The 23,941-nt window shown below is 50.8% G+C and overlaps 1 protein-coding gene and 1 long non-coding RNA gene across 8 annotated transcripts in view; one reads left to right on the forward strand and one right to left on the reverse strand.

Moving 5' to 3' along the window:
- Positions 1-23,941, forward strand: part of RAB37 (RAB37, member RAS oncogene family) — a 273,228-nt gene that overhangs the window by 240,446 nt on the left and 8,841 nt on the right. For 2 of the 7 annotated variants that reach the window (XM_028835489.2, XM_028835491.2), the window contains one exon: positions 14,594-14,704. In XM_028835489.2, the coding sequence (XP_028691322.1) occupies positions 14,594-14,704 (111 nt within the window). 7 annotated transcript variants of the gene reach the window in all.
- On the reverse strand, positions 203-4,524 carry LOC144335934 (uncharacterized). The gene is made up of 2 exons (XR_013407227.1): positions 2,802-4,524; positions 203-477 (listed from the first exon to the last, which is right to left on the reverse strand). It is a non-coding gene; the product is annotated as an uncharacterized LOC144335934 (long non-coding RNA).

Raw genomic sequence — 23,941 nt, forward strand, 5'->3', positions numbered from 1 at the left:
CACACTTGTAATCCCAGCACTTTAGGAGGCCGAGGCAGGTGGATCACCTGAGGTCAGGAGTTTGAGATCAGCCAACATGGCGAAACTCCGTCTCTACTAAAAATACAAAAATTAGCCGGGCGTGGTGGTGGGTACCTGTAATCCCAGCTACTCAGGAGGCTGAAGCAGGAGAATCACTGAACACAGGAGGTAGAAGCTGCAGTGAGCTGGGATCGTGCCACTGCCCTACAGCCTGGGCAACAAGAGTGAAAGTCCGTCTCAAAATAAAGAAATAAATAAAAATAAATAAAAGGATTAGACCTTTCTCACCTTCTGCACCTGAAGCCACTTTTGCCGTGTGTCACATACACCCTGTGACATCTTGACAAGGGAGTGAGTCTCAAAGAGGGACGCAACCCCCTCACACCCTAATCAGGAATGAGTGGGTGTACAGGAGGGTTATTTGCACAGAAAACCACAGCAGCTGATAAACCATGACTTTTCCAGGACGTGGCCAGAGATGGCCTCTCGCTTTACATATCTGCAGACCATAAAGTAGGTCAAGAATTTGGGGTGAGGGCTCAGCCAGCACTTTGGTCCCTACTGCATGTCAATAGGTCCTCTGCCTGGGGCACCATGCAGACACACAGAGAGCAATCAGCCTTCCGCAGTAGGGAAGCCATTGGCTTCCAGGAAAAAAGACCAGGAATTAAGCAGAATGGGGGAAGCCCTGAAAAGCAAGGGGCAGATGTATCGAGGGTCGTGGGGTAAGCTTTCCTCTCTTGGGCATGGGCAACAAGGAGGGAACAGCACTGTCTGTTAGAACTGCCTGTGGCCAGACCCTCTGATCCTGGCCTCTCCCAGACCTGGCCTCCCCAAGGAGGATTCCCCTTTGAATCAAGAACAGAGAATTCAGGCCAGGCACAGTGGCTTACACCTGTAATCCCAATCCTAACTCTTTGGGAGGCAGGAGGATCACCTGAGGTCAGGAGTTCAGGACCAGCCTGGCCAACATGTCAAAACCCCATCTCTACTAAAAAATACGAAAAATTAGCCAGGCATGGTGGTGGATGCCTGTAATTCCAGCTACCGAGGAGGCTGAGGCAAGAGAATTGCTTGAACCCAAGAGGCGGAGGTTGCAGTGAGCTGAGATCACAGCACTGCACTCCTCCAGCCTGGGTGACTGAGCAAGACTCTGTTTCAAAAAGAAAAAGCAGAGAATTCGCCAAGCGGTTCTGAGTAGCTGCTCCTCTAACCAAGTGCCTATGGGGAATACAGGAGAATCGGCTCTTTCGGAGGCCTTGTGTCCTCAAAAACTCATTTGAGCCCGTAATCCTGGTTTGGTCATTGACCTATACACAAGCCAGTTATCTCCCTGGGCTTCCCTGTCCCCATATGTGAAAGAAGGGATTAGACAGGTCATCTGAGATTCTCCCTGCTCTAAAGCACCTAGGTATGTATGTGTGTGTGTGTGTGCATGTATGTACGTGAATGGTTGTGCATGTACATGCATGTATGTACACGTGTGTTATGGATGCTCATGTTTGTGAGGGGGAGTTGTGTGTATACATGTGTTCATTGCACATGTGTGTGCTACTGGGGTGTGTGTGAACGTGTGTTGTGTGGGCATGTGTATATTTGCACGCTGCAGTCCATGTGTGTACGTGTGTGCGTCTTGATGCCTTCATTGGGTTCTCCCAGTTACAAAGACAGAAATGTGCTGATGCAACTTCTCTTGGTCACTTTGGACTTGAAAACTGTAGACGATCTTTTCGGAACCCACCCTGTCCAGGTGGAAGAGCTCCTGGGTTGCAAGGGTCAGTTCCGCTGGGTCTCTCCTACTCTGCAACAGAAGTTCACAAGACGTTTGTTGCAAGGCCCACTTGAGAATTTGAAAAACCAAATGTCTGAACCAGGCAGAACTAAAAAAGTCCAGAGAACTAAGCCTCTCAGTAGAGGAAGTAACTGGAGGCTCACGCCTGTACTCCCAGCACTTTGGGAGGCTGAGGCTGGTGGATCACCTGAGGTCAGTAGTTCAAGACCAACCTGGCCAACATGGTGAAACCCTGTCTCTACTAAAAATACAAAAATTAGCCAGGCATGGTGGTGGGTACCTGTAATCCCAGTTACTTGGGAGGCTGAGGCAGGAGAATCACTTGAACCCGGGAGGCAGAAATTACAGTGAACTGAGATCACGCCATTGCACTTCAGCGTGGGCAACAAGAGCGAAATTCCATCTCAAAAAAAAAAAGAGAAAGAGAAAGAAAAGCAACAAGAAACAGCATTCAGCCAGACTTCATAGGGACCCAAGCAGAAAGTGGCTCAGACCGCAGGGCCAGAGAGGCATGACTGAGGGGCTCTGCCACTGGAATGATTGTGGCTGGGCTGTGCTCCTCTTCTCAGTTCCACTCAGAGGGGCTTGTAGGGATTGCCAGGAAGCCAATGGAGGCTAACCGTCTGAATCCCCAACTTCATCAGGCTCCTTTCAAGACCTTATACCCATTTTGTACTTCTAATTTAGACATCCTTTTTCTTCATAAGGACCTCCAGGATTGCATAAGCTTCGGGCTATGGTGGGTGAATGCAGGGTGCCTCCTTGCATACACACCGCTTGACCTCAGAGTTCTTTTTTTTTTTCCCTCTTGAAACAGAGTCTCGCTCTGTAGTCCAGTGGAGTGCAGTGGTGTGATCTCAGTTCACTGCAACCTCCCTCTCCTGGGTTCCAGCGATTCTCCTGCCTCAGCCTCCCGGGTTGCTGGGAATACAAGCATGCACCACCACACCCGGCTAATTTTGTATTTTTAGTAGAGATGGGATTTCACCATGTTGGCCAGGCTAGTCTCGAACTCCTGACCTCAGGTGATCCGCCCACCTCGGCCTCCCAAAGTGCTAGGATTACAGGCATGAGCCACGATGCCCAACTGACCTCACAGTTCTTCTTGCTACAGAGACGAGTCTATTACCTAATCCCCTTGAGTCTGGGCCTGACCGATGACCTGGTTTGCTCAATAAAATATAGCAGAAGTGATGATGTGCCAGTCCAAACCCCAGCTGCAGGGTCTCCTGCGTTTCCTCTCTCTCTCATACCTCCACTTCTGCCACCCAGGCTGGCCTGCTGGAGAGAAGCCAGAGACATGGGACACAGTCAAGCTGCCCAGCCCATGGCCAGCGGATCCCAGACGCAAAAGGGGGCCCAGCTGAGACCAGAATGGTCACCCAGACTAAACTGCTGACCCACAATGTTGTGTGCCACCGGGCTTTGGGTAGCATTATTACGGTGATAGAAAATGAAAAGAAAAACTCACAAAACCTAGACCCAACCCAGGGCAGCTGCTTCACCCTCCACTCTGCACAGCGGTGACTGCCAGGTGGCTTCCACTCCCTTCCGTCTGTCCCTCGAAGCTCTTCACGATGGCCTGTCCTGCCTGTCCTGCTCCAGCCCCCATCCTCACAGGTGGCTCCCTCTGATGCTGTCAGATCATAGCAGGCCTTGGACCTAGAGAGCCATTTGCAGCTTGTGATTGAAAATAACAAGTATGGGCCAGGTGCGGTGGCTCACACCTGTGATCTCAGCACTGTGGGAGGCAGATCCCTTGAGATCGGGAGTTCGAGACCAGCCTGGCCAATACGGTAAAACCCCACCTCTACTAAAAATACAAAAATTAGCTGGGCATGGTGGTGCATGCCTGTAATCGCAGCTACGTGGGAGGCTGAGGCAGAAGAATTGCTTGAGCCTGGAAGGCAGAGGTTGCAGTGAGACGAGATCGCGCCACACACTCTAGCCTGTGTGACGCAGAGAGTCTCTGTCTCAAAAATAATAATAATAATGTTTGTCTGACTTACAAAAGCGACATGTGTTCATTTTAGGAAAATAAATTGTGAAATACAGACAAGGTTGTTTTGGGGGGTTTCTTTGGTTGTTGTTGTTTGTTTTGAGACACAGTCTTACTCATGTGTGAGTTTACCAACTGGACTACTACCTTTATTAGGGCATTTTAATACAGGAAAAATATAAAAACAAAGCATGGCAGTGGAGGGTGTTGATAATGGGGAAGGTTATACATGCATGGGGAAAAAGGGTCTGTGGGAAATCCCTGTATCTTCTGCCCAAGGTTAATGTGAACTTAGAAATTCTCTAAAAATTAAATCCTACTTTTTAAAAAAGAGAGACATGGCCAATAACGCCAGCTCTGAAATACCTCCAGTCAGTACTTTCTTTAAAAAGGTAAAATGCAGGCCAAGTGTGGTGGCTCACACCTGTAATCTCAGCACTTTGAGAGGCCAAGGTGGGTAGATTACTTGAGCCCAAGAGTTCGAGACCAGCCTGGGAAACATGGTGAAACCCCATCTCTACAAAAAATACAAAAAATTAACTGGGTACAGTGGCATATGCCTGTAGTCCCAGTTACTTGGGAGGCTGAGGTGGAAGAATTACCCGAGCCCAGAGAGGTCGAGGCTGCAGTGAGCCATCATCGTGAGCCACAGCACTCCAGACTGGGCAACATAGCACAAACTCATCTTAAAATAAAATAAAATAAAATAAAATAATTTGCTCACAATTGCTTTTCTTTTTCTTTTTCTTTTTCTTTTGAGATCGGTTCTCGGCCGGGCGTGGTGGCTCAAGCCTGTAATCCCAGCACTTTAGGAGGCCGAGACGGGCGGATCACGAGGTCAGGAGATCGAGACCATCCTGGCTAACACGGTGAAACCCCGTCTCTACTAAAAAATACAAAAAACTAGCAGGGCGAGGTGGCGGGCGCCTGTAGTCCCAGCTACTCGGGAGGCTGAGGCAGGAGAATGGCGTGAACCCAGGAGGCGGAGCTTGCAGTGAGCTGAGATCCGGCCACTGCACCCCAGCCTGGGTGACAGAGCAAGACTCCGTCTCAAAAAAAAAAAAAAGAGAGATCGGTTCTCACTGTGTCACCAAGGCTAGAGTGCAGTGGTGCAACTACAGTTCACTGCAGCTGTAATTCTGGAAAAACTCCTGGGCTCAAGTGATCCACCTGCCTCAGCCTCCCCAGTAGCTAGGAATACAGGCATGCACCACCACGCCCAGCTTATTGTTTTATTTATTGTAGAGATAGGGTCTTCCTATGTTTTCAGGCTGATCTCGAACTCCTGGGCTCAAGTGATCCTCCTGCCTTGGGCCTCCTCAAGCACTGGGATTACAAGCGTGAGCCACTGGACCTGGCCAAGCAAATTATTTAAATAATTTTTTTTTAAACATAGAAAAAGATTAAATGAAAAGTAAAAGTCTTATCTCCATTTCCCACCTACCAGCCCCTGAACCTCAAAGGCAATCCTGTTGGCCTCTATTGCCTCCCTGAGAAAAGTTAATCATACTCCAGCAGATAAACCTAAGTAACATACACACACTCATCATACTATATACATCACTCTGCCCCTTGCTTTTGCTTAATAATGAACTTTCTCCCAAACAGTGAGACAGGAGAGTTCCCTTGACCCTTTTGCAGGTAGGAACTGGAAGGCACCAGCTCTGGGTCCAGTCGGCCACTTAGGCACCAGCAGGGATGAACTTTACTTGCTGGAACCCACTGGGTTCAGCCCATCATGAGAGGGAGCACACAGGCAAGTGGGTGCTGGGGCTGGGACAAGTACTTTTGGGCTCTGGCCCCACAGCAGCATGGAGGGGTGTGTTACAATTAAGGTTCTTTTAGGCCAGGCACGGTGGCTCACACCTGTAATCCCAGCACTTTGGGAGGCCGAGGTGGGTGGATCACCTGAGGCCAAGAGTTCAAGACCAACCTGGCCAACATGGTGAAACCCCGTCTCTACTAAAAAATACAAAAAAAAAACTAGCCGGGCGAGGTGGTGGGCGCCTGTGGTCCCAGCTACTTGGGAGGCTGAGGCAGGAGAATGGCGTGAACCCGGGAGGCGGAGCTTGCAGTGAGCCGAGATCGCGCCACTGCACTCCAGCCTGAGCGAGACTCCGTCTCAAAAAAAAAAAAAAAAAAAAAAAAAGTTAGCAGGGTGTGGTGGCAGGTGCCTGTAATCCCAGCTACTTGGGAGGCTGAAGCAGGAGAATTGCTTGAACCCAGGAGGCGGAGGTTGCAGTGAGCCAAGATCCCGCCATTACACTCCAGCCTGTGTGACAGAGTGAGCCTCTGTCAAAAAGAAAGAAAGAAAGAAAGAGAGAGAGAGAGAGAGAGAGGGAGGGAGGGAGGGAGGGAGGGAAGGAAGGAAGGAAGGAAGAAAGAAAGGAGAAGAGAAGAGAAGAGAAAGAGAAGAGAAGAGAAGAGAAGAGAAGAGAAGAGAAGAGAAAAGAAAAGAAAAACGCAATTAATGCTCTTTTAGCAGCTGCCATCCACAGACAGCTAAGTTTTAACCAGCTCAGCGGAGAGTCAAAGTGACAGTCTTTTCACACCCTGCCCTCTTGGTACAGAGTTAAGTGTTAACCAGCTCAGTGGAGAGTCAGGGTGACAGCCATTTACACCCTGCTCTCTTGGCACCCGGGTTCTTGTTGGGTGTCCGGGAAGAATCAGGTCACATAGACTTGAAGGATGGTGAATGCAGAGATTTTATTAAGCAGAGGAAGTGGCTCTCAATGGTAGAGGAGCTGGGAAGGGGATGGTGTGGGAAGAAGGTGATCTTTCCCTGAAGCCTGGCCAGAGATAACCGGGCTCCTCTCTGAAGTCGTGCCATCTGAAGTTAAGCCGTGTCTATCCATATGCTCGATGCTCAGTTGCTTCTTCTCTCGACGTTCAGCTGCTTGTCTCTTCTCTCCTTCTCAGCCACACCTCTCTGGTCCTCTGCCAGTGGAGCTTGGGCTTTTTATGGGTACAGGGCTGGGGACATGGTGGGCCAGGGTGGTTTTGGAAAAGGCAACATTCAGGCAGGAAAACAGGAATGCATGTTCTCATTTAGGGCCGTAGGTCCAGGCTTGAAGGTGGAGCCATCGCCAGGACCTCGCCCTCTTTTACCCAGTATCTCCCTGCCGCCTGTCTGTATCAACAGTACATACATATCTTCCTCATCCTTTTACTGTTTTCACAGTACTGCACTGTATGTATATTCTAGAGTTTACTTCACCAGTCTCTACTGCTGAATTATTTGTTTTTGCAAACACTACAATGAGCATCCTTACACACATATCTTGGTTTACTTTTTTTTTTGGATGGAGTCTTGTTCTGTCACCCAGGCTGTACTACAATGGTATGATCTTGGCTCACTGTAACCTCTACCCCCCGGGTTCAAGTGATTCTCCTGCCTCAGCTTCCTGAGTAGCTGGCATCACAGGTATACGTCATCATGCCCTGCTATTTTTGTATTTTCAGTAGAGACAGGATTTCCCTATGTTGGCCAGGCTGGTCTCAAACTCCCAACCTCAAGTGATCTGCCTCAGCCTCCCAAAGTGCTGGGATTACAGGCGTGAGCCACCAAGCCTGGCCTTCTTGGTTTACTTTTGCAAGGAAAGCCATAGAGTTGCTGAGTCAAAGGAGTTTGTACTTGAAACCCTGATAGATATTGTCAATTGCTCTGCAAAATGGTTGCTCAATGTATACTCCCACTAATAGTGTATGTATGAGTGCCTGTTTCCCCAAATCTAAACCAGTACTGACCATTACCAAACTTTTATCAAGCCACTATACATTATATTGTCATTGTATCGGTTAGGGTTCCCCAGAGAAACAGAAACAGCAGGCTATATATATAGAGAGAAAGAGAGATGTGTCCAAGAAATTGGCTTACATGACTGTGGGGGCTGGCAAGTCCAAAATCTGTAGGGCTGGCTCAAAGGCTGCAAATTTTCAGGCAAGAGTTGCTGCTACAAACACGAGGCAGAATTTCTGCTTCCTCAGGGAAACCTCAGTGTTGCTCTTAAAGTCTTTCAATTAATCAGGGGACACTCACCCAAATTACTGAAAACTTAAAGTCAGCTGCTTGGAGATGTTGACCACATCAACAAAGTTCCTTCACAGCCACATCTAGATTCGTGTTTAATTGAATAAGTAGGACTATAGTGCAGCCAAGCTGACACATAAAACTAACCATAGGTACACAAAAAAATACATCAACCTATTCACATCCTTTGTTCACTTTTCTATTGAAGTTGTCTTCTGAGAACTCTCCTTATATGAGGGATATTACCATTTGTCATATGTCTTGAAAATATCTTCCCTGTACCATTTCTCATTCGACTTTGTTTCTGGAATCTTCTGTCAACCAAAACATTTTTATTGAAGCAAATCTATTGATCTTTTCTTTATGGCATCTGAATTTCCTGTCTTGTTAAGAAGGTCACTCAGAGCCACTTTAGGAGCCATGGTAACCACCCCACTTATCAGGTTTTCTAAAAGCTGTCCCTGAATAATAAAGTCACAAAAAAGCAGCAATAGTGTACTTAGACAGCATTAGCCTGGCTCCCATCAAGAGGCCTGGATAAAGTATGATTTAACGTCATGCCCTGGGTTTATCAACAGTCGATACGGTGGCTTTAGAAAAAGCTTTGCATCTTCCGCAAAATTGCAATTGCCCATTTTGTTATTCAGGGCCCCTTGCAGAAGAATCCACTTAACAGATTCCTTATAGCAGTGTACACCAGGAGAAAACACTCAATGGAAAGGACTCAGGCATACAATGTCAGACAAGTACCATACACCCCACCTGGTTTTCCACTTTGCCTTGACTGTCGGGAAACCTAGAACCAAACACAATGCTCAAACGCAGTAACAACCCAACCTCACTCTGGGGTGGAAGATTAGACCCAACCCACCCCACCCCTATACACACACCCCTATTCTTTGTATATTTTTTGAGACACTTTCTTGAACTGCCTTCTCATACTTGTGGGTTTGTTTGAAACCACCTATCCCCATTGGAAGTGAATGAGGCGCAAATACAGATATAAACAAAATGACTCAAGAAGAGAGAACGAAGACACTTGTCTGAATGGTGGCAAACTTGACCCAGAGGTTTCTGTCTGAACCACAATCAATTAACTTTTTTTTTTGAGAGGGAGTCTCGCTCTGTCGCCCAGGCTGGAGTGCAGTGGCATGGCCTCAGCTCACCACAACCTCCGCCTCCCGGATTCAAGTGATTCTCCTGCCTCAGCTTCCCGAGTAACTGGGACTACAGGCACGCGCCACAATGCCTGGCTAATTTTTGTATTTTTAGTAGAGTCGGGGTTTCACTATGTTGGCCCGGCTGGTCTCGAACTCCTGACCTCATGATCCACTTGCCTTTGCCTCCCAAAGTGCTGGGATTATAGGCATCAGCCACTGCACCCAGCCATAACATTTTCATAAATGCTAAGAGAAGCACAAAGAGGGAAGGCATGGTGAAAAATCTGAACCCAAAGTTGATATTCAGCTTCTCCAAGCAGTGAAACTGGGAACCAACCTGGAGAAATTTAAGGAATTTTCGGCAACTGTTGAGTGGCGAGAGAAGCTCTGCTGTATTATCTGTGAAATCAGAAAATCTGAGACAGGTCTCAGTTAATTTAGAAAGTTTATTTTGCCAAGGTTGAGGACATGCCCATGACACAGCCTTAGGAAGTCCTGATGATATGTGCCCAAGGTGGTCAGGGCACAGCTAGGCTTTATACATTTTAGGGAGACATGAGACATCGATCAAAATATGTAAGAAGTGCATTGGTTTGTTCTGGAAAGGTGGGACAACTCAGAAGCAAAGGCAGAAGACTAGAAACACAGAGAGAGCTTCCAGGTCACAGATAGTTGCATTCTTTTGAGTTTTTAATGAGCCTTTCCAAAGGAGGCAATCAGATATGCATCTATCTCAGTGAGCAGATGGGTGACTTTGAATAGATGGGAGGTAGGTTTGCCCTAAGCAGTTTCCAGCTTGAGCTTTCCTTAGTGATTCTGGGGGCCTAAGATATTTTCCTTTCACATATCTGTCTCACGTGTCCATGTGAAGAGACCACCAAACAGGCTTTGTGTGAGCAACAAGGCTGTTTATTTCACCTGAGTGCAGGCGGGCTGAGTCCAAAAAGACAATCAGCAAAGGGCGGTGGGATTATCATTAGTTCTTATAGGTTTTGGGATAGGCGATGGAGTTAGGAGCAATGTTTTGCGGGCAGGGGGTGGATCTCACAAAGTACATTCTCAAGGGTGGGGAGAATCACAAAGAACCTTCTTAAGGGTGGGGGAGATTGCAAGGTACATTGATCAGTTAGGGTGGGGCAGAAATCACAATGGTGGAATGTCATCAGTTAAGGCTATTTTCACTGCTTTTGTGGATCTTCAGTTGCTTCAGGCCATCTGGATGTATACAAGCAGGTCACAAGGGATATGATGGCTTAGCTTGGGCTCAGAGGCCTGACAATATCTAACGTAATGGATTTAGGCAGCTCCATTCCTAACATTCAGGGGCCAGGGCTAGAATACAAATGGAGGCCCACAGACCGTGTGTCTCAGTTTCTTAACATTCTAAAGCAAGCTCAAAAAGCCAACAAATCAAGTGTGTCTAATCTTCCCTCCTGAACAAAATACCTTCTTACCAACCTGGAAGCCAGGTTAGCATGTAGGATTCTCAGAAGTTCCACACTAAAATGTGGCAGCCTAGGGACAACCAACCTCCCGTCCCCAGCCCCCACCCACAAGCTCCTCTCCTTCTCCTCCCACCATTGCACACCCAACCCCAAAGGCTCTCAGAAGAATGCACGAGGCTCCACATCCAAGCTCTGTCCACAGCCCCTGCAAACGCTCACCCCTTGACCATGCCACAGACCTAGGGATGTCACAGTAACAGTGACCTTGGGGCAAAGTGCAGTTAGTCTACAGGTGGAACAGGAGCCTTTGGCCATGTGGACACCTCACTTCATGGGGAGGAGCACAGAGGATGAGCAGGCCTAAGGGAGGGCCTAGGTTTAGGAAGAGATAATTCAACAATGCTTGTAAATAGACCAGCGCTGAGCTCTCCATCATGGCCTACGTAAAAAGCTCTTAGAGTCACTATCAGTAGCTTTTTGTTGTTGTTGTTGTTGAGATGGAGTTTTGCTCTGTCACCCAGGCTGGAGTGTAGTGGCACGATCGTGGCTCACCACAACCTCCATCTCCCAGGTTTCAAGTGATTCTCCTGCCTCAGCCTCCCAAGTAGCTGGGATTACAGATGACCGCGATCATGCCTGACTCACTTTTGTATTTTTAGTAGAGACGGGGTTTCACCATGTTGGCCAGGCTGACCTCAAATTCCCGACCTCAGGTGATCTGCCCATCTTGGCCTCCCAAAGTGCTGGGATTACAGGCTTGAGCGACCATGCCCAGCCATTGTCAATAGATTTCTGAAGCTGATAAAAAGACCTGGCAGGGCATGGTGGCTCACACCTGTAATCCCAGCACTTTGGGAGGCCGAGACTGGTGGATCACAAGGTTAGGAGATCGAGACCATCCTGGCTAACACGGTGAAACCCCGTCTCTACTAAAAATACAAAAATTAGCCAGGTGTGGTGGCGGGCGCCTGTAGTCCCAGCTACTTGGGATGCTGAGGCAGAAGAATAGCTTGAACCCGGGAGGCAGAGGTTGTTTTGAGCCGAGACTGTGCCACTGCATTCCAGCCTGGGCAACAGAGCGCAACTCTTGTCTCAAAACAAAAAACAAAAAACAAAAAAAAACAAAGACCATGACCGATATGAGAGGATCATCCTGCCCCGCCCCGAGCCAAGGTTCAGCTGAATCTGACCTCGGTGAGCTGGAAAAGGTCCCAAGAAGACAGGACTGTTTCCTATGATGAACCTGTATGCACCCCTAGACCTCGGTGAGCCAGAAAAGGTCCTGAGAAGACAGGACTATTTCCTGTGATGAAAATTGATGGAAACTCCTCACCCTGGAAAGGAAAAGGATAAAAGTGAAAATAATTAGAATCTGTCATGTTCTTTAGGACGCGAATGAGGGGAACGTAGATGGACTACCCCTCACATTCTGGAATATTCTTTCTAGGAAACACTTCTTAAAGCCTGAGGAAGTTAGATTCTAGATGTAAATTGTTAAAACCACTGCATATAACAAACAAATGAGTTCTCTAACCCAGGAGGAAATAAAAGCTGGAGAGGTTCAAGAGGTGGGTGGGGGCACAGTCAGGGGACATCCAAAGTCAATGCCATGGACAAACACTGATATGCATTCCCTTCCATGCCATTGCCAGAGTTGAACAGTCACTGGTCCCGACTCAAGGAGGCCCAGCCAATCTCTATGCTTTTATGGTTTTGTTGTTTTAATGTCTTTATGTTTTTACAAGTCCAGCTAAAGTTTGCACCTCCTAGTCCTTTCAAACAGCCTTGATTCTTGTCATTGAAAGGAGGCCACTGTCCACATCCACTCACCAATTCATTCATCCATTCATTGAGGGTACCAGCCTCTGGGTGCATGTAGAGTTCTTCTCTTTTGTTTATGATTTTCTTTCAAACATTTCATCTGAACTTCCAAGCTAATTATCACCCCTACTCCCTCCCAGTTCAGACCTCCCAGAGGAAGGCGGCCTTCTCCCTCTTTTCCCAGAATCTGCTTCTCTTTGAAATGTTGTCTGCTCCTTGTTCTAAGGCCAAGTGTGCAAAGCACATTCCAGCCATCTGATTTTGTTTTATTCTGTAGACTGGTTTTTTGGGGCTCTCCACACAGGAGATCTATGGACATCGTGTTAGTCCTGGTCTTCCAAAGAGGAGATGTGAAAAGGGAATTAAATGTGCAAGGGTTTTACTGGGGGAAATGCCTATGAGAGAAATAGAGTAGGCACCAGCGAGGCCAGGGGAGCCTTCAGACCATGATGCAGGCTGGATCCCCGTGAAGGAAAGAGGGCAGAAAGGTTGTATGGAAGCATCCCAGACCATGTTGCAGTATCTGGAGGGTTGTGCAAGGCCATGAGGGAGTCCTTGAGCTAACTCAACTATTAGAGGGTCCTGTGTCTCCCAGGAACAGGCCTGCCGTGCTCCACCTTTGGCTGGTAATTGCCCGTAGGAAGCATGACCTCAGTGCAAACACGATGACGGCTTTCAAAGCACGGCAGTGGGGACCCTCAGTCATTGATGCGCCTGTGGTTGGAAGTCTGAGAGACACATTCACATGGTCACTTCAGATGCTTATTAACTTGGGTTGGAGGGAGATCTCCTCTGTGCCTTCACACCCCTTTCAGTGACTTCAATAGAAAATTGAGACTTTAGTGTGTTTGTGTGTCTAAGTGTATGTGTGCGTGTCTGTGTGCATGTGTATGTGTTTGTATGTGCGTATCTGTGTTTGTGTTTATGTTTGTGTGTATATTTGTGCGTGTGTGCATATTTGTGTGTATGCTACATGTCTGTGAATGTGTGTGTCTGTGTATTGGTGCCTGTGCATATGTGTCTGTGTGTATGTGTGTAAGTGCATATGTATGTGTATATGTGTTTGTGTTATACATGTCTCTGTGTGTGCATGTCTGTGTATGCATGTCTGTGTGTTTCTGAGTTCATGTGTGCATGTGTGTCTGTGTCTCTGTGCATGTCTGTGTATGTGTTTCTGTGTGCATGTGTGTGTGCACATGTGTCTATGTCTGTGTATATGCATTTCTGTGTGAATGTGTGTTTCTGTGTTACTGTGTGTTTGCATGTGTGCTTGTGTCTGTATATGAATGCACATGTTGGTGTACATGTGTTTCCACATGTGTCTGTGTGCATGTGTGCGTTCTCTGTGTAGGTACATGTGTGTTTGTGTGTACATGTGTGTTTATGTGTATTGCGTGTATGTGTGTTTCTGTGTGTAGATGTGTTTTTGTGTGTCTGTGTATGTGTATCTGTGTGCATGTGTGAGTTCTCTCTATGTGTGTGCATGTATGTTCTGTGTGTATGTGTTGTACAAGTGTGTCTGTGCCTGTGGATGTGGATGTGTGCGTGTATTTCTGTGTGTACACGTGTTTTTCTGCCTGTGTGTGCACACATGTGTGTTTCTCTGTGTGTGCATGTGTTTGTGTGTGCATGTATGTTTCTGTGTCATGTGTGTTCTGTGTGTGTGTGTTGTACATGTGTGCATGTGTATGTGTGTGCTTCTGTATGCATGTGTTTGTGTGTGCTCTGAGTACAAATATGTTTGTGTGTTCTATGTGTACATGTGTTTTCTGTATGTGTGTCTGGTGCATGTGTGTTTCTGTATGTGTGTGCATGTGTGTGCATATGTTTGTGTGTGCATGTGTGTTCTGTGTATGTGTGTACATGTGTTTTTCTGTCTGCATCTGTATGTGGGTCTTGTGTTTCTGTGCTTCTGTGTATGCATGTGCATGTGTGTGCATATGTTTGTGTGCATGTGTGTTCTGTATGTGTGTCCATGTTTTTCTGTATCTGTATGTGTCTTTGCATGTATGTTTCTGTGTCATGTGTGTTCTGTGTGTATGTGTTGTACTTGTATATGTTTGTGCTTCTGTATGCATGTGTTTCTGTGTGCATGCGTGTACTTGTGTGTGCATATATGTGTGTGCATGTGTGTTCTGTGTATGTGTGTACATGTTTTTCTGTGTCTGTATGTGTGTGTCAGTGTCTTGTGCATGTGTGTTTGTGTGTGTATGCATGTTGTGCACATTCGTGCTTAGAAAGAACCCACTCCCACAGCCACAAGGACACATCTGAGGCCAACTCACATCGCAGGCCCTCACCCCTCTCTCTATTGCTCCCTTCTAGACCATCCTGGTGGGCGACAGTGGTGTGGGAAAGACGTCTCTGCTGGTTCAGTTCGATCAGGGCAAGTTCATCCCCGGCTCCTTCTCGGCCACTGTGGGCATTGGATTCACGGTAAGCACTGGCCGACACTGCCAGCTTTGGGCCTGGGCTCAGGACTCCAGCGTGTTTTTGCTGAGCGCCAGCAGGAAACAGGTGGACACTCACACTGGACCATTCAAGGAGGATTAAGGAGAAGACTGTTCCCCAAGGTGTAGGAGGGTGTTGGGTGACCAGGAGGGAGCGTGCACTGCCCCTGGGTAGTCCAGGAACTCCACCCACCTTTAACCTCAAGCGGGAAGGGAAGGCACCCTCACCAGAACCCAGGGACAAAGCGGGCTGCTGGGTGAGCTGCCTGGCAGGAGCTGTGTGGGACCTACAGTGGAGGGACACAGCAGCCCATGGGAGCCCCCGAGGGAGGCAGCCAGGAGAACAATCCCCTGTCCCACCTTGCTCTCCTCCTGCTCCCCATCTCCTTCTGGGGCTCCACACTGGATGAACGCAAGTGGAAACCAGAAAGCAAAAAATATTTTAATATGGGATAGCTCAGGTCAGCCCTCCAAGGCAAGAAGAATCTGGAGGGACAGAGGGACGACAAAGTTTTCAGCACAGTCCAAACTTAGCATTGTCACATGGGTCTCAGGGAGCTGGCAGGCCAAGGTTACAGTTCCGTGTTTACCCCTCAGTAAAATGGTAAAAGGGCAGCTTGGGTTAAGGAATCCCAGCACCCTTTTTTTAGGAATCCCAGCAGCTTTTTCTGCCCACAGCCCCTCTGCGGGACAAGAGATCCCTCCTCTCTACCATACATCCCATCTCCCCGCATTGCCCCGTGCCTGCGGCTGCAGCTGCCCTTGAATTCCTGGGAAGATCTTGGGAGAGGGTTCCACTCCTCTCTTGGACTGTGGCAGGAGGAGCAGGGCCCTCCCTTGGGACCCCAGAATCGTAGCATCTTGAGATGGGGAAGAACAAACATCTCTTCTTGGATAACACGGATGTTTGGGAGCCTCTGGGACCGGAGCACAGGGCCTGCAAGGTCACATTCAAGGTCAGTACGCAGCAGTGCCACGCTGATGGGAACAGACAGAGGAAAACTCAGAAAAATGGGCTTTCCCACTGGGTCACAGCCAGGAAGTCAGGGGTTCAGAACGGACATGGCTTCTGGGTGACCTTCCAGGAGGCAAAGCGGAAGTGAGTGCCTGACTCGGGTGTGTTCTCGGGCCTAGAATCGACCCTGAAACACCAGTGCCCAGGGCTCTCCCCCGCGATGGGACCAGCTGGGCTCTAGTAGTGCTAAATAGGGCAGGGCTGAGACCCAGGAGGCCAAGGCTGCCTGGCAATCCCCGAGGTCTTGGACCAGGCTGCCATGAAGCAAACCAGGATGACCTGGTGCCAGGCGTCACCCACCTCAGCCCAGGCCCAGTCTGCCCTCAGCAGCCAGGGCACACCCTGCCCTCAGGGTCACACCCACATCTCTTCACCCACCCTTCTGCCTGTCTGGTGAGGAAGGAAAGAGAGTGGGGTGGATGTGGCTGTGGACATGCAACGTCTGATTCACATTCCAGACCACAGAGGTGAGATCTCTGAATTTTGCTGCTAGTTTGGCAAGAAAATTGGGGCCAATTTCCTGTGAAGGAAAAAGAAAGTGCGTGGTCAAACTGTGTGCTCAAAGCTGCCTGAGATGGGACAAGCTGGACTTTCGCACTGACCTCAGGCTAGGGTGGGCCTCCTAGAGCCTGGGCTGCCTGCTTGGCACCAGCCAGCACCCAATGTCCTGGTGCATCTCAGGACAAACCTGTTGGTTGCTTACGCTGAGTGAGGGTCTGAGCCCCTGGCCAGAAACTCAGCCTGGGGACACCTGAGCAAAGAACTGGAGGACATCGGGGTCTCCTCCAGATATCAGCGGTCTGGGGGTCCCCGGAGAGCCAGGTTACCAGACACTTGTTCACCCATCTGTCCTTCACACTGAGGTTGGAGATATGACATGGATAAGGGCCCTGCCGCTGGCCTGGCTGTAGCCTGGAACTCCTGTGTGATGGGAAGGGAGGCAGAAGCTCCCACTGGCTCCACTCAGGAGGCTGAGTGCCGCCCAGGTGGCAGGGGAGGGACGGAGCCCCTGGTCTCCCACTTTGGAGGAGCCAGAGGTGAGCAGGGTGACTACCCCCGGCGTGCCTTCACCCATAAACTACCAGGCCCATTGCCTTCTGGAAGTGGGACCTGCCCAGGTCCTGTGTAGATGCCTCTCAGTCAAGACCTTCCCTAAATTCTCCACCACCAGCTTCATCAAACTGGCTGCGGGGGTCCTGCTGATGGGGTTATGGGGTACTGACACCGATGGGGTTCACACAGCGGTCTTTCCAGTCAGCCCCTCCCACCACAGTTCAGGTCCTCCTTGTTACCTCTCTCCTCAGTTTCCCCCAAATTCCCTAGTCTTGCCTAAATACTGATGCAAAATTCCTCTTTCAAAACCCTTACTCAGGCCAGCCGTGGTGGCTCACACCTGTAATCCCAGCACTTTGGGAGGCTGAGGCAGGCGGATCACTGGAGGCCAGGAGTTCAAGACCGGCCTGGCCAACAAGGCAAAACCCCATCTCTACTAAAAATACAAAAAAAATTGCCAGGCGTGGTGGCACACGTCTGTAATCCCAGCTACTTGGGAGGCTGAGGCAAGAGGATCACTTGAACCTGGGAGGCAGAGGTTGCAGTGAGCCAAGATCACACCATTGCACTCCAGTCTGGGCAACAGAGTGAGACTCCATCTCAAAACAACAACAACTACAACAAAACCTCACTCTGCTCATCCCCCACCTGAACATTCATGGTTCACTATTGCCTTCCAAATAAAGTCTGAATCTCTCATCTGCTGGTCAAACTGTTGCACAGTTTAGACCAGTGGTTTTCAAACACTCCTTCAGCGTGCATAAAAGCCTCCAGGGAGAAGTTCATCTGAAAGGCAAATTCCAAGCTCCCTCATAGACATGCTGCTTTAGTAAAACCACGTGGGGGGCCCAGAATCTGGGGGCTCTGACCCAGGGGGGTCAGAGCTTGCGCCATGTTTTGCAAAACATGAGCTGAGGCCTTGTCCCTCTAGTCTCTGCCCGGGTCTCCTTCCCACATCCCGACCCTGTGCTCTTTGGCTGTGCTGTTCTCCAGCTCTGGAGTTTTCTGCCATCCACCTCAGTAGCAGGGAGGCCCTTGCCCCTGCCCCCCAGAGCTCCAGGGCTGCACACAAGAGCCCCCCGTCTCTCAACAAGCACGAGGGCCTGTCTCACTGACACTTGGTACCTCCACTATCAGCAGGGCTGCATGACTATGAGGGTGTGATCTGTGAAAAGGAGGGCAGGGGTATCTATTTGGGGGTATTGTGGGGGTGTGCGTTTCAGATCTGGAGGCAGTAAGAGGTGTTGGCCGTAATTTACAGGCTGATATACACATTAGGTGATGGTGTGAGGCATGGGGTCCATTGGAGACGCAGGTGCTTGCAGAGTGATGTGGCATAGGCGTCGATGGTGTGAAATAAACTGTGCCTGGAGTTGCATTATGGTGACAGGAGTTGCATTATGCACAGGTGAAATAAACTGTGCCTGGAGTTGCATTATGTGTTTGGAGTAAAATGAGGTATGTGTGTTTGGGGGTCATGTAAGATATGTTGTAGGTGTGTGGTATGATAGTACGTGTGTTTGTTTGTAGTATGAGGTAGTTTGAGGCATAATATAAAGTTGTGTGTGGGGCATGTTATGAAGTGTGTGTTTGTGGTATAATATAGGGTGTGAGGCATGTGTATTTATGGTACGATGCGAGGCAGATGTGTGTGGCCTGATGTAGGGTGTGTGTGTATATATTTGTGGTGTGATTTGAGGGTGTGTGTGTGAGTTGTGGTATGAGGTGTGTGTGTAGGGCATGTGTGGTGTGATTTTGTGATTTAAGGTGTGTGTGTGGTATGAGGTGTGTGGTGTGATTTGAGGTGTGGGTGGTGAGGTGTGTGGTGTGATTTGAGGGATGAGGTGTGTGTAGTGTGAGGTGTGTGTGTGCATGTGGTGAGGTATATGTGTCTGTAGTGTGATTTGAGGGTGTGTGTGTGGTGTGTGTGTGTGGTGTGAGGTGTGTGTCTGGTGTGATTTGAGGGGGTGTGTGTGGTGTGAGGTGTATGTGGTGTGATTTGATGTGTGTGTGTATGTGGTGTGAGATGTGTGTGGTGTGATTTGAGGTGTGTGTGGTGAGGTGTGTGGTGTGATTTGGGGGTGTGTGCGGTGTGAGGTGTGTGGTGTAATTTGAGGTATGTTGATGAGGTGTGTGGTGAGATTTGAGGTGTGAAGTGTGTGGTGTGATTTGAGGTGTGTGTGGTTTGAGGTGTGTGGTGTGATCTGAGGTGTGTGTGGTGAGGTGTATGGTGTGATTTGAGGGGTGAGGTGTGTGTGGTCTGAGATGTGTGTGTGTGTGGTGAGGTGTGTGTCTGTGGTGTGTTGTGGGGTGGGTGTACACGTGTGAGTGTCTGTGGTGTGTGTCTGGGGAGAGACACAGGCTACCACAGCACATGCACAGCCTCAGAGTGAACGTTAGGAGGCCCAGATTTCCTCCCCAGAGACCACACGGATCCCTTAGTGAGTGCTTGTTCTGCACAGCCCTTGTTCTGAACATTCTTGACCCCAACCTGCTTCTGACTCACCCAAGGCTGCCCTTGAACACCCTACAGGACATTACAGTGGCCCTGGGGACAGTGTACACACCCTCCAAGCATAACATTACCCATATACCGCAAACCCAGCAGGCCAGACAGGGACCGCCTGGAGGAGAGCCCAGAGCCCCTCTCCCCGTGTTCAAAGACTTCTTCCCTAGGTCAGATTCCTCCATCCAGTCTAGCGCAGCAACGCAGCAAGGAAGTGCTTCAGGTCACTGCTCCTTCTGGATGATTTGAGCTAATGTTCAACCTTCTGTATTCCAAACCCACCACAGGACAAAGAGGGCCTTGGAGCCAACAACACAAACCACAGCTGGAGGCTAGAAATCTGAACTCAGGGTACCAGCAGGGCCACACTCCCTCTGAAGGCCCCAGGGAAGGGTCATTCCTTCTCTTCCATGGCCCTGGTGGCTCCCAGGAGACCTTGGCATTCCTTGGCTTGCAGCCGCACTGTTCCCATCTCACCTCTGTCGTCACCTGGTTGTCTTTTCCCTGTCTCTTTCTTCTTATGACACCAGTCCTACTGAATTAATGGCCTGCCCTATGCCAGTGTAACCTCATCTTAATAGTGATATCTGCAATGACCACATTTCCAAGTAAGGGCACGATCTGAGGTACTGGTGGCTCAGACCTCAACCTTTCTTTGGGAGGACACAATTCAATCCATAACAGCATGGTTTAGATAGAAGGTGAGCATGAGGCATGCCCCTTCCCGTCTCTCATTCTTCCTCCACCATTTCCCTCCTGCAATGAAAACCCGCATCCTGGCTGGGCAAAGTGGCTCACATCTGTAATCCCAACACTTTGGGAGGCTAAGCCAGGCGGATCGCCTGAGGTCAGCAGTTCAAGACCAGAGTGTCCAACGTGGTGAAGCTTCATCTCTACTAAGAATACAAAAATTAGCCAGGCATGATGGCATGCACCTGTAGTCCCAGCTGCTCCAGAGGCTGAGGCAGGAGAATTGCTTGAACCTGGGAGGCAGAGGCTGCAATGAGCTGAGATCCCACCACTGCACTCCAGCCTGGGCGACAAAGTGAGACTTCGTCTCCAGGAGCCCACGGCATTGAGCAGACCTCGGCACTATTTGAAGCAAGAGCCTCTGGCATCCAAATAGCAACCAACACCACACCTCTGTAGTGTGCTGCACAGCCTCCACTCTCCAATCTGTGGCTCCCTGTTTGAGTCCCACCCTATGCCCAGCTGAGGTTATAGCACGCTCACCTCCAGAAGAGGTAACCCAAGCTCTTTACTCTACTGGAGATCACCTCTGTCCCCACTCTGAGCGCTTCTCCCAGCTGACAGAAAATACCTCCAGCTAATATCAAAAAATACAGGACTGGAGGCTGGCGTACAAAGTCAGTCCCCACAGGCCAATGGTGGCCCATAAGCCATGTCTCCCCCTGCCCTAGACCTCCACACCTAAATTAAGAATTGCAGGCCGGGCGCAGTGGCTCTAGCCTGTAATCCCAGCACTTTGGGAGGCCGAGGCGGGCGGATCGCCTGAGGTCAGGAAATTGAGACCAACTTGGCCAGCATGGGGAAACCCCATGTCTATTAAAAATACAAAAAGAAAAAATAGCCGGGCGTAGTGTCGCGCACCTGTAATCCCAATTACTCCGGGAGACTGAGGCAGGAGTATCGCTTGAACCCGGGAAGCAAAGGTTGCAGTGAGGCAAGATCGCACCACTGCACTCCAGACTGGGCGACAGAGTAAGACTTTGTCTCAAAAAAAAAAAAAAAGAAAGAAAAAAGGTGCGGGTACCCGTCTCCAGGTACCCCTCTCCAGCTCTCCCCTCGCTACACACCCCTCAAACAGTCCCTCTGTAAATCACCCGTCCTATTCCTTGGTAACCTGAAGCTGCTTATAGAATGTGGAGATGGGGGTAATTGAAAGGTCGGCCCAGGCCACAGAGTCCCTAAGCTCTGCTACGGGCAATCCCAGCTGCACTCTCCACCTTCTGTCACCAGGAGCTGCCGGGCGCCTGGGATATCCTGGCAGCTCTGCTCAAAATGATCCACGACTTCATGAATTTATTTGGCTCCTCCTCGGGGCCAGGAGTGAGTGTCATGGGTAAATAAGGCCGGCCCCGCCTTCAGGAGCGGTCCACTAGGAGATGTGTGCTGTGCAGCCCTCTTGCGAAAGCTCTACCCTGGCGGGACATTCTGGGCACAGCCCAACAGGCAGGGGGAAACGAGAGGTGATCCATACTAAAGGGTCAAAGTCCCAGCACCAGACAGAGGTCCCAAAACACCGCAGCGCACATGTGCTGCAAGGCGAGTATGGGTTGGTAAACAAAACTATATTCAGATGAGCTCGGGCCGGGTGCCTTAGCAGAAGCGGAACTGTCTCGGCGCCATCCGCGGAGGCGCAGCCCAGGGGTCCTCAGCTCTCCGCCTCGCCACCTGGGGACCGCCCACGGCCCGGGACTCGGGCGCCGCCTGCTGTCGCGCCGCGCAGCGATTACGGGAACTTTTCCGCAGCAGACGGGGTCTCCGCAGCCTGCTCCCCCGGGGGCAACTAAGCGACCACAGGGGACCAGTCCCGGGGCTGGATGTGGCCCACGCCCTAAGCGCACGGAGCCGGGCCGGGGTTGCTCAGGGAGGCTGCCCGCCCGTTGGTGCGGACTCTGCGGCTGTGCGCGCCCTCAGGGAACAGCAAGCTCCGAGCCGGTGTCGTCGAGGGGGCGGCGGGACGGAGGGAGGAGCCTGCGGGGTCCGGGTCGAGGGAGGGGGGAGTGGGCGGGGCCGGGGCGGGTCGGTTCCTGAGCTCTCCTTTGCCTGCGGGCCGGCAGTGCTCACCTCTCGTCCAGGGACATGACGGGCACGCCAGGCGCCGCTGCCACCCGGGATGGCGAGGCCCCCGAGCGCTCCCCGCCCTGCAGTCCGAGCTTCGACCTCACGGGCAAGGTGGGTGGGCCTCTTCCGTGAGACCCCCGCCCTCCTCGGCGCTAGCCCCTTCCTGGCTGCGTCTGGGTTGGACTCAGCCCTTTCCCTCAGGCAGCTGGGTCTCCCAGAGGAGGGAGGGAGAGAGGGTCAGGACACAGCCCCTGGGGCCGTCCCAAGCTCCAGGGGTCTCTGCTGGCTCGGTGTGGGCGGGTCGCAGAAGATCGCAAAGACTGAGTCATCCCCCCGCCGGCCCCAACTCAGTTCTCTTCTGCCACACTGTGGCAAATATAAGTCCCCGGGAGCCCATGCTTCTTGGTGAGGGTTAAGCGCGCAACTCTGGGGACTCAGGCTGGGAAGTGCTGGGAGATGGGGACCGCCCGGAGACTCGGAGAGGACGTCCTCTGCTGGCGGAGAAACTGGTGTTAATGCCATTTTCCGAGCTAAGCTCTCAGTTGAGATCTGACATCCCGGTTTAAGGCCTGAGGTCCCCCAGCTGCTCCCCTCCCAGTGGCAGCTGGGAGGCACTGCCTCCCACTTTCCTCCCTGCAGTCGGAAGCCCCTCCTCCCAGAAGGATGTTGCGAACTGGCCTGCAGGCCACCTGGGAATTTTTCGAACCTGAGAAAGATCTCAGTGGTTGGTCTTTCGCATCCCGCACTTGAGAGAAATCCAAGGCTGCTCTCTGGGGCTTGCTCCCTCTACAGGGGGTGTCCTGTATGGAAACAGGTAGAGGCAGCAGTGGACTGGTCTGTCGCCTTCCATCTGTGTGCTTGGAGTGAGCGGGTACCAGAAACCGAAAGAATTGCTGAGGGAGCCTAGAGCTTCCATTCTTCCTCTGCAGGGTTGGGAATGGAATGAGGGCTGTCCTGCATTCCGCTGCATGGCCTTGAAGGAGACCTGCCTCTTTCTGGGCCTCGGTTTCCTCCCCGACACCAGGGCTCACCCATGCTGGGAGCCTCAGCCTCCACCCCCGTGTTTCGGGGGAGCCACCCTGCAAGTCATCCGCCCAGAGCCGTTGAGATAGGCGTCCTGTGTGGGCTTGCGGCAGGAAATGGGCCCCTGCACCCTCGGAGAGGGGGAGCTGCTGTTGGCCAGGCCCCAGGCTGAGGGGGACTGCCTGACCTTGTTGCCCTGCAAACCAGCTGGGTTGTTTGCCTAGGAGGTGGCCAGGCTAGGCAGCTGTTTGTGTTTGGTGGAATCACCGAGCTGGGTGGGTAGCTGGCATCGTTTGCTCAAGGCAGCTGTGATCTGTAAAGTACACAAAGACTGGCCCTGTCTCCCTCCTTCCTACTCTGGGGCTGGGACCCAGGAGCCAGGGAGGAGTGCAGGCTCCAGAGACCTCCTATCCCCCACCCCTTCATGTGTTCCCTGGCCAAGCAACATTGGCAGGAGAGTTGGTCCCCAGCCTCCCCGGGCCTGTCCCAGGGGACTGAGTCCAGGACCCTCTGAGAAAGCCTGGCAGGAACTCCTTGGACCAGACTAGGGGTAACGGGGCCCACAGGCGGACAGTTCCCACCCCTGGGCCACTCTTCCCTGGGTCTTAGGTGATTCACCACGATGATTGGCCCTAGCCATTAACAGACTCTAGAAAGACCTCAAAGAAAGTATCCCTCCTCCTTCTACCCACTATGGAAACCATGCCACAGAAAGGTTAAGGAATCTTCCTAAAGTCACACAGTAGGCCATTGACAAACCAAGACCCATCCTTCATACCCTTCTGCTCAGCCAACCCTGCCTCTCCACCAGAGTTAAC

The sequence above is a fragment of the Macaca mulatta genome, chromosome 16 (assembly GCF_049350105.2).
Source record: "Macaca mulatta isolate MMU2019108-1 chromosome 16, T2T-MMU8v2.0, whole genome shotgun sequence".
NCBI classification, from domain to species: Eukaryota; Metazoa; Chordata; class Mammalia; order Primates; family Cercopithecidae; genus Macaca; species Macaca mulatta.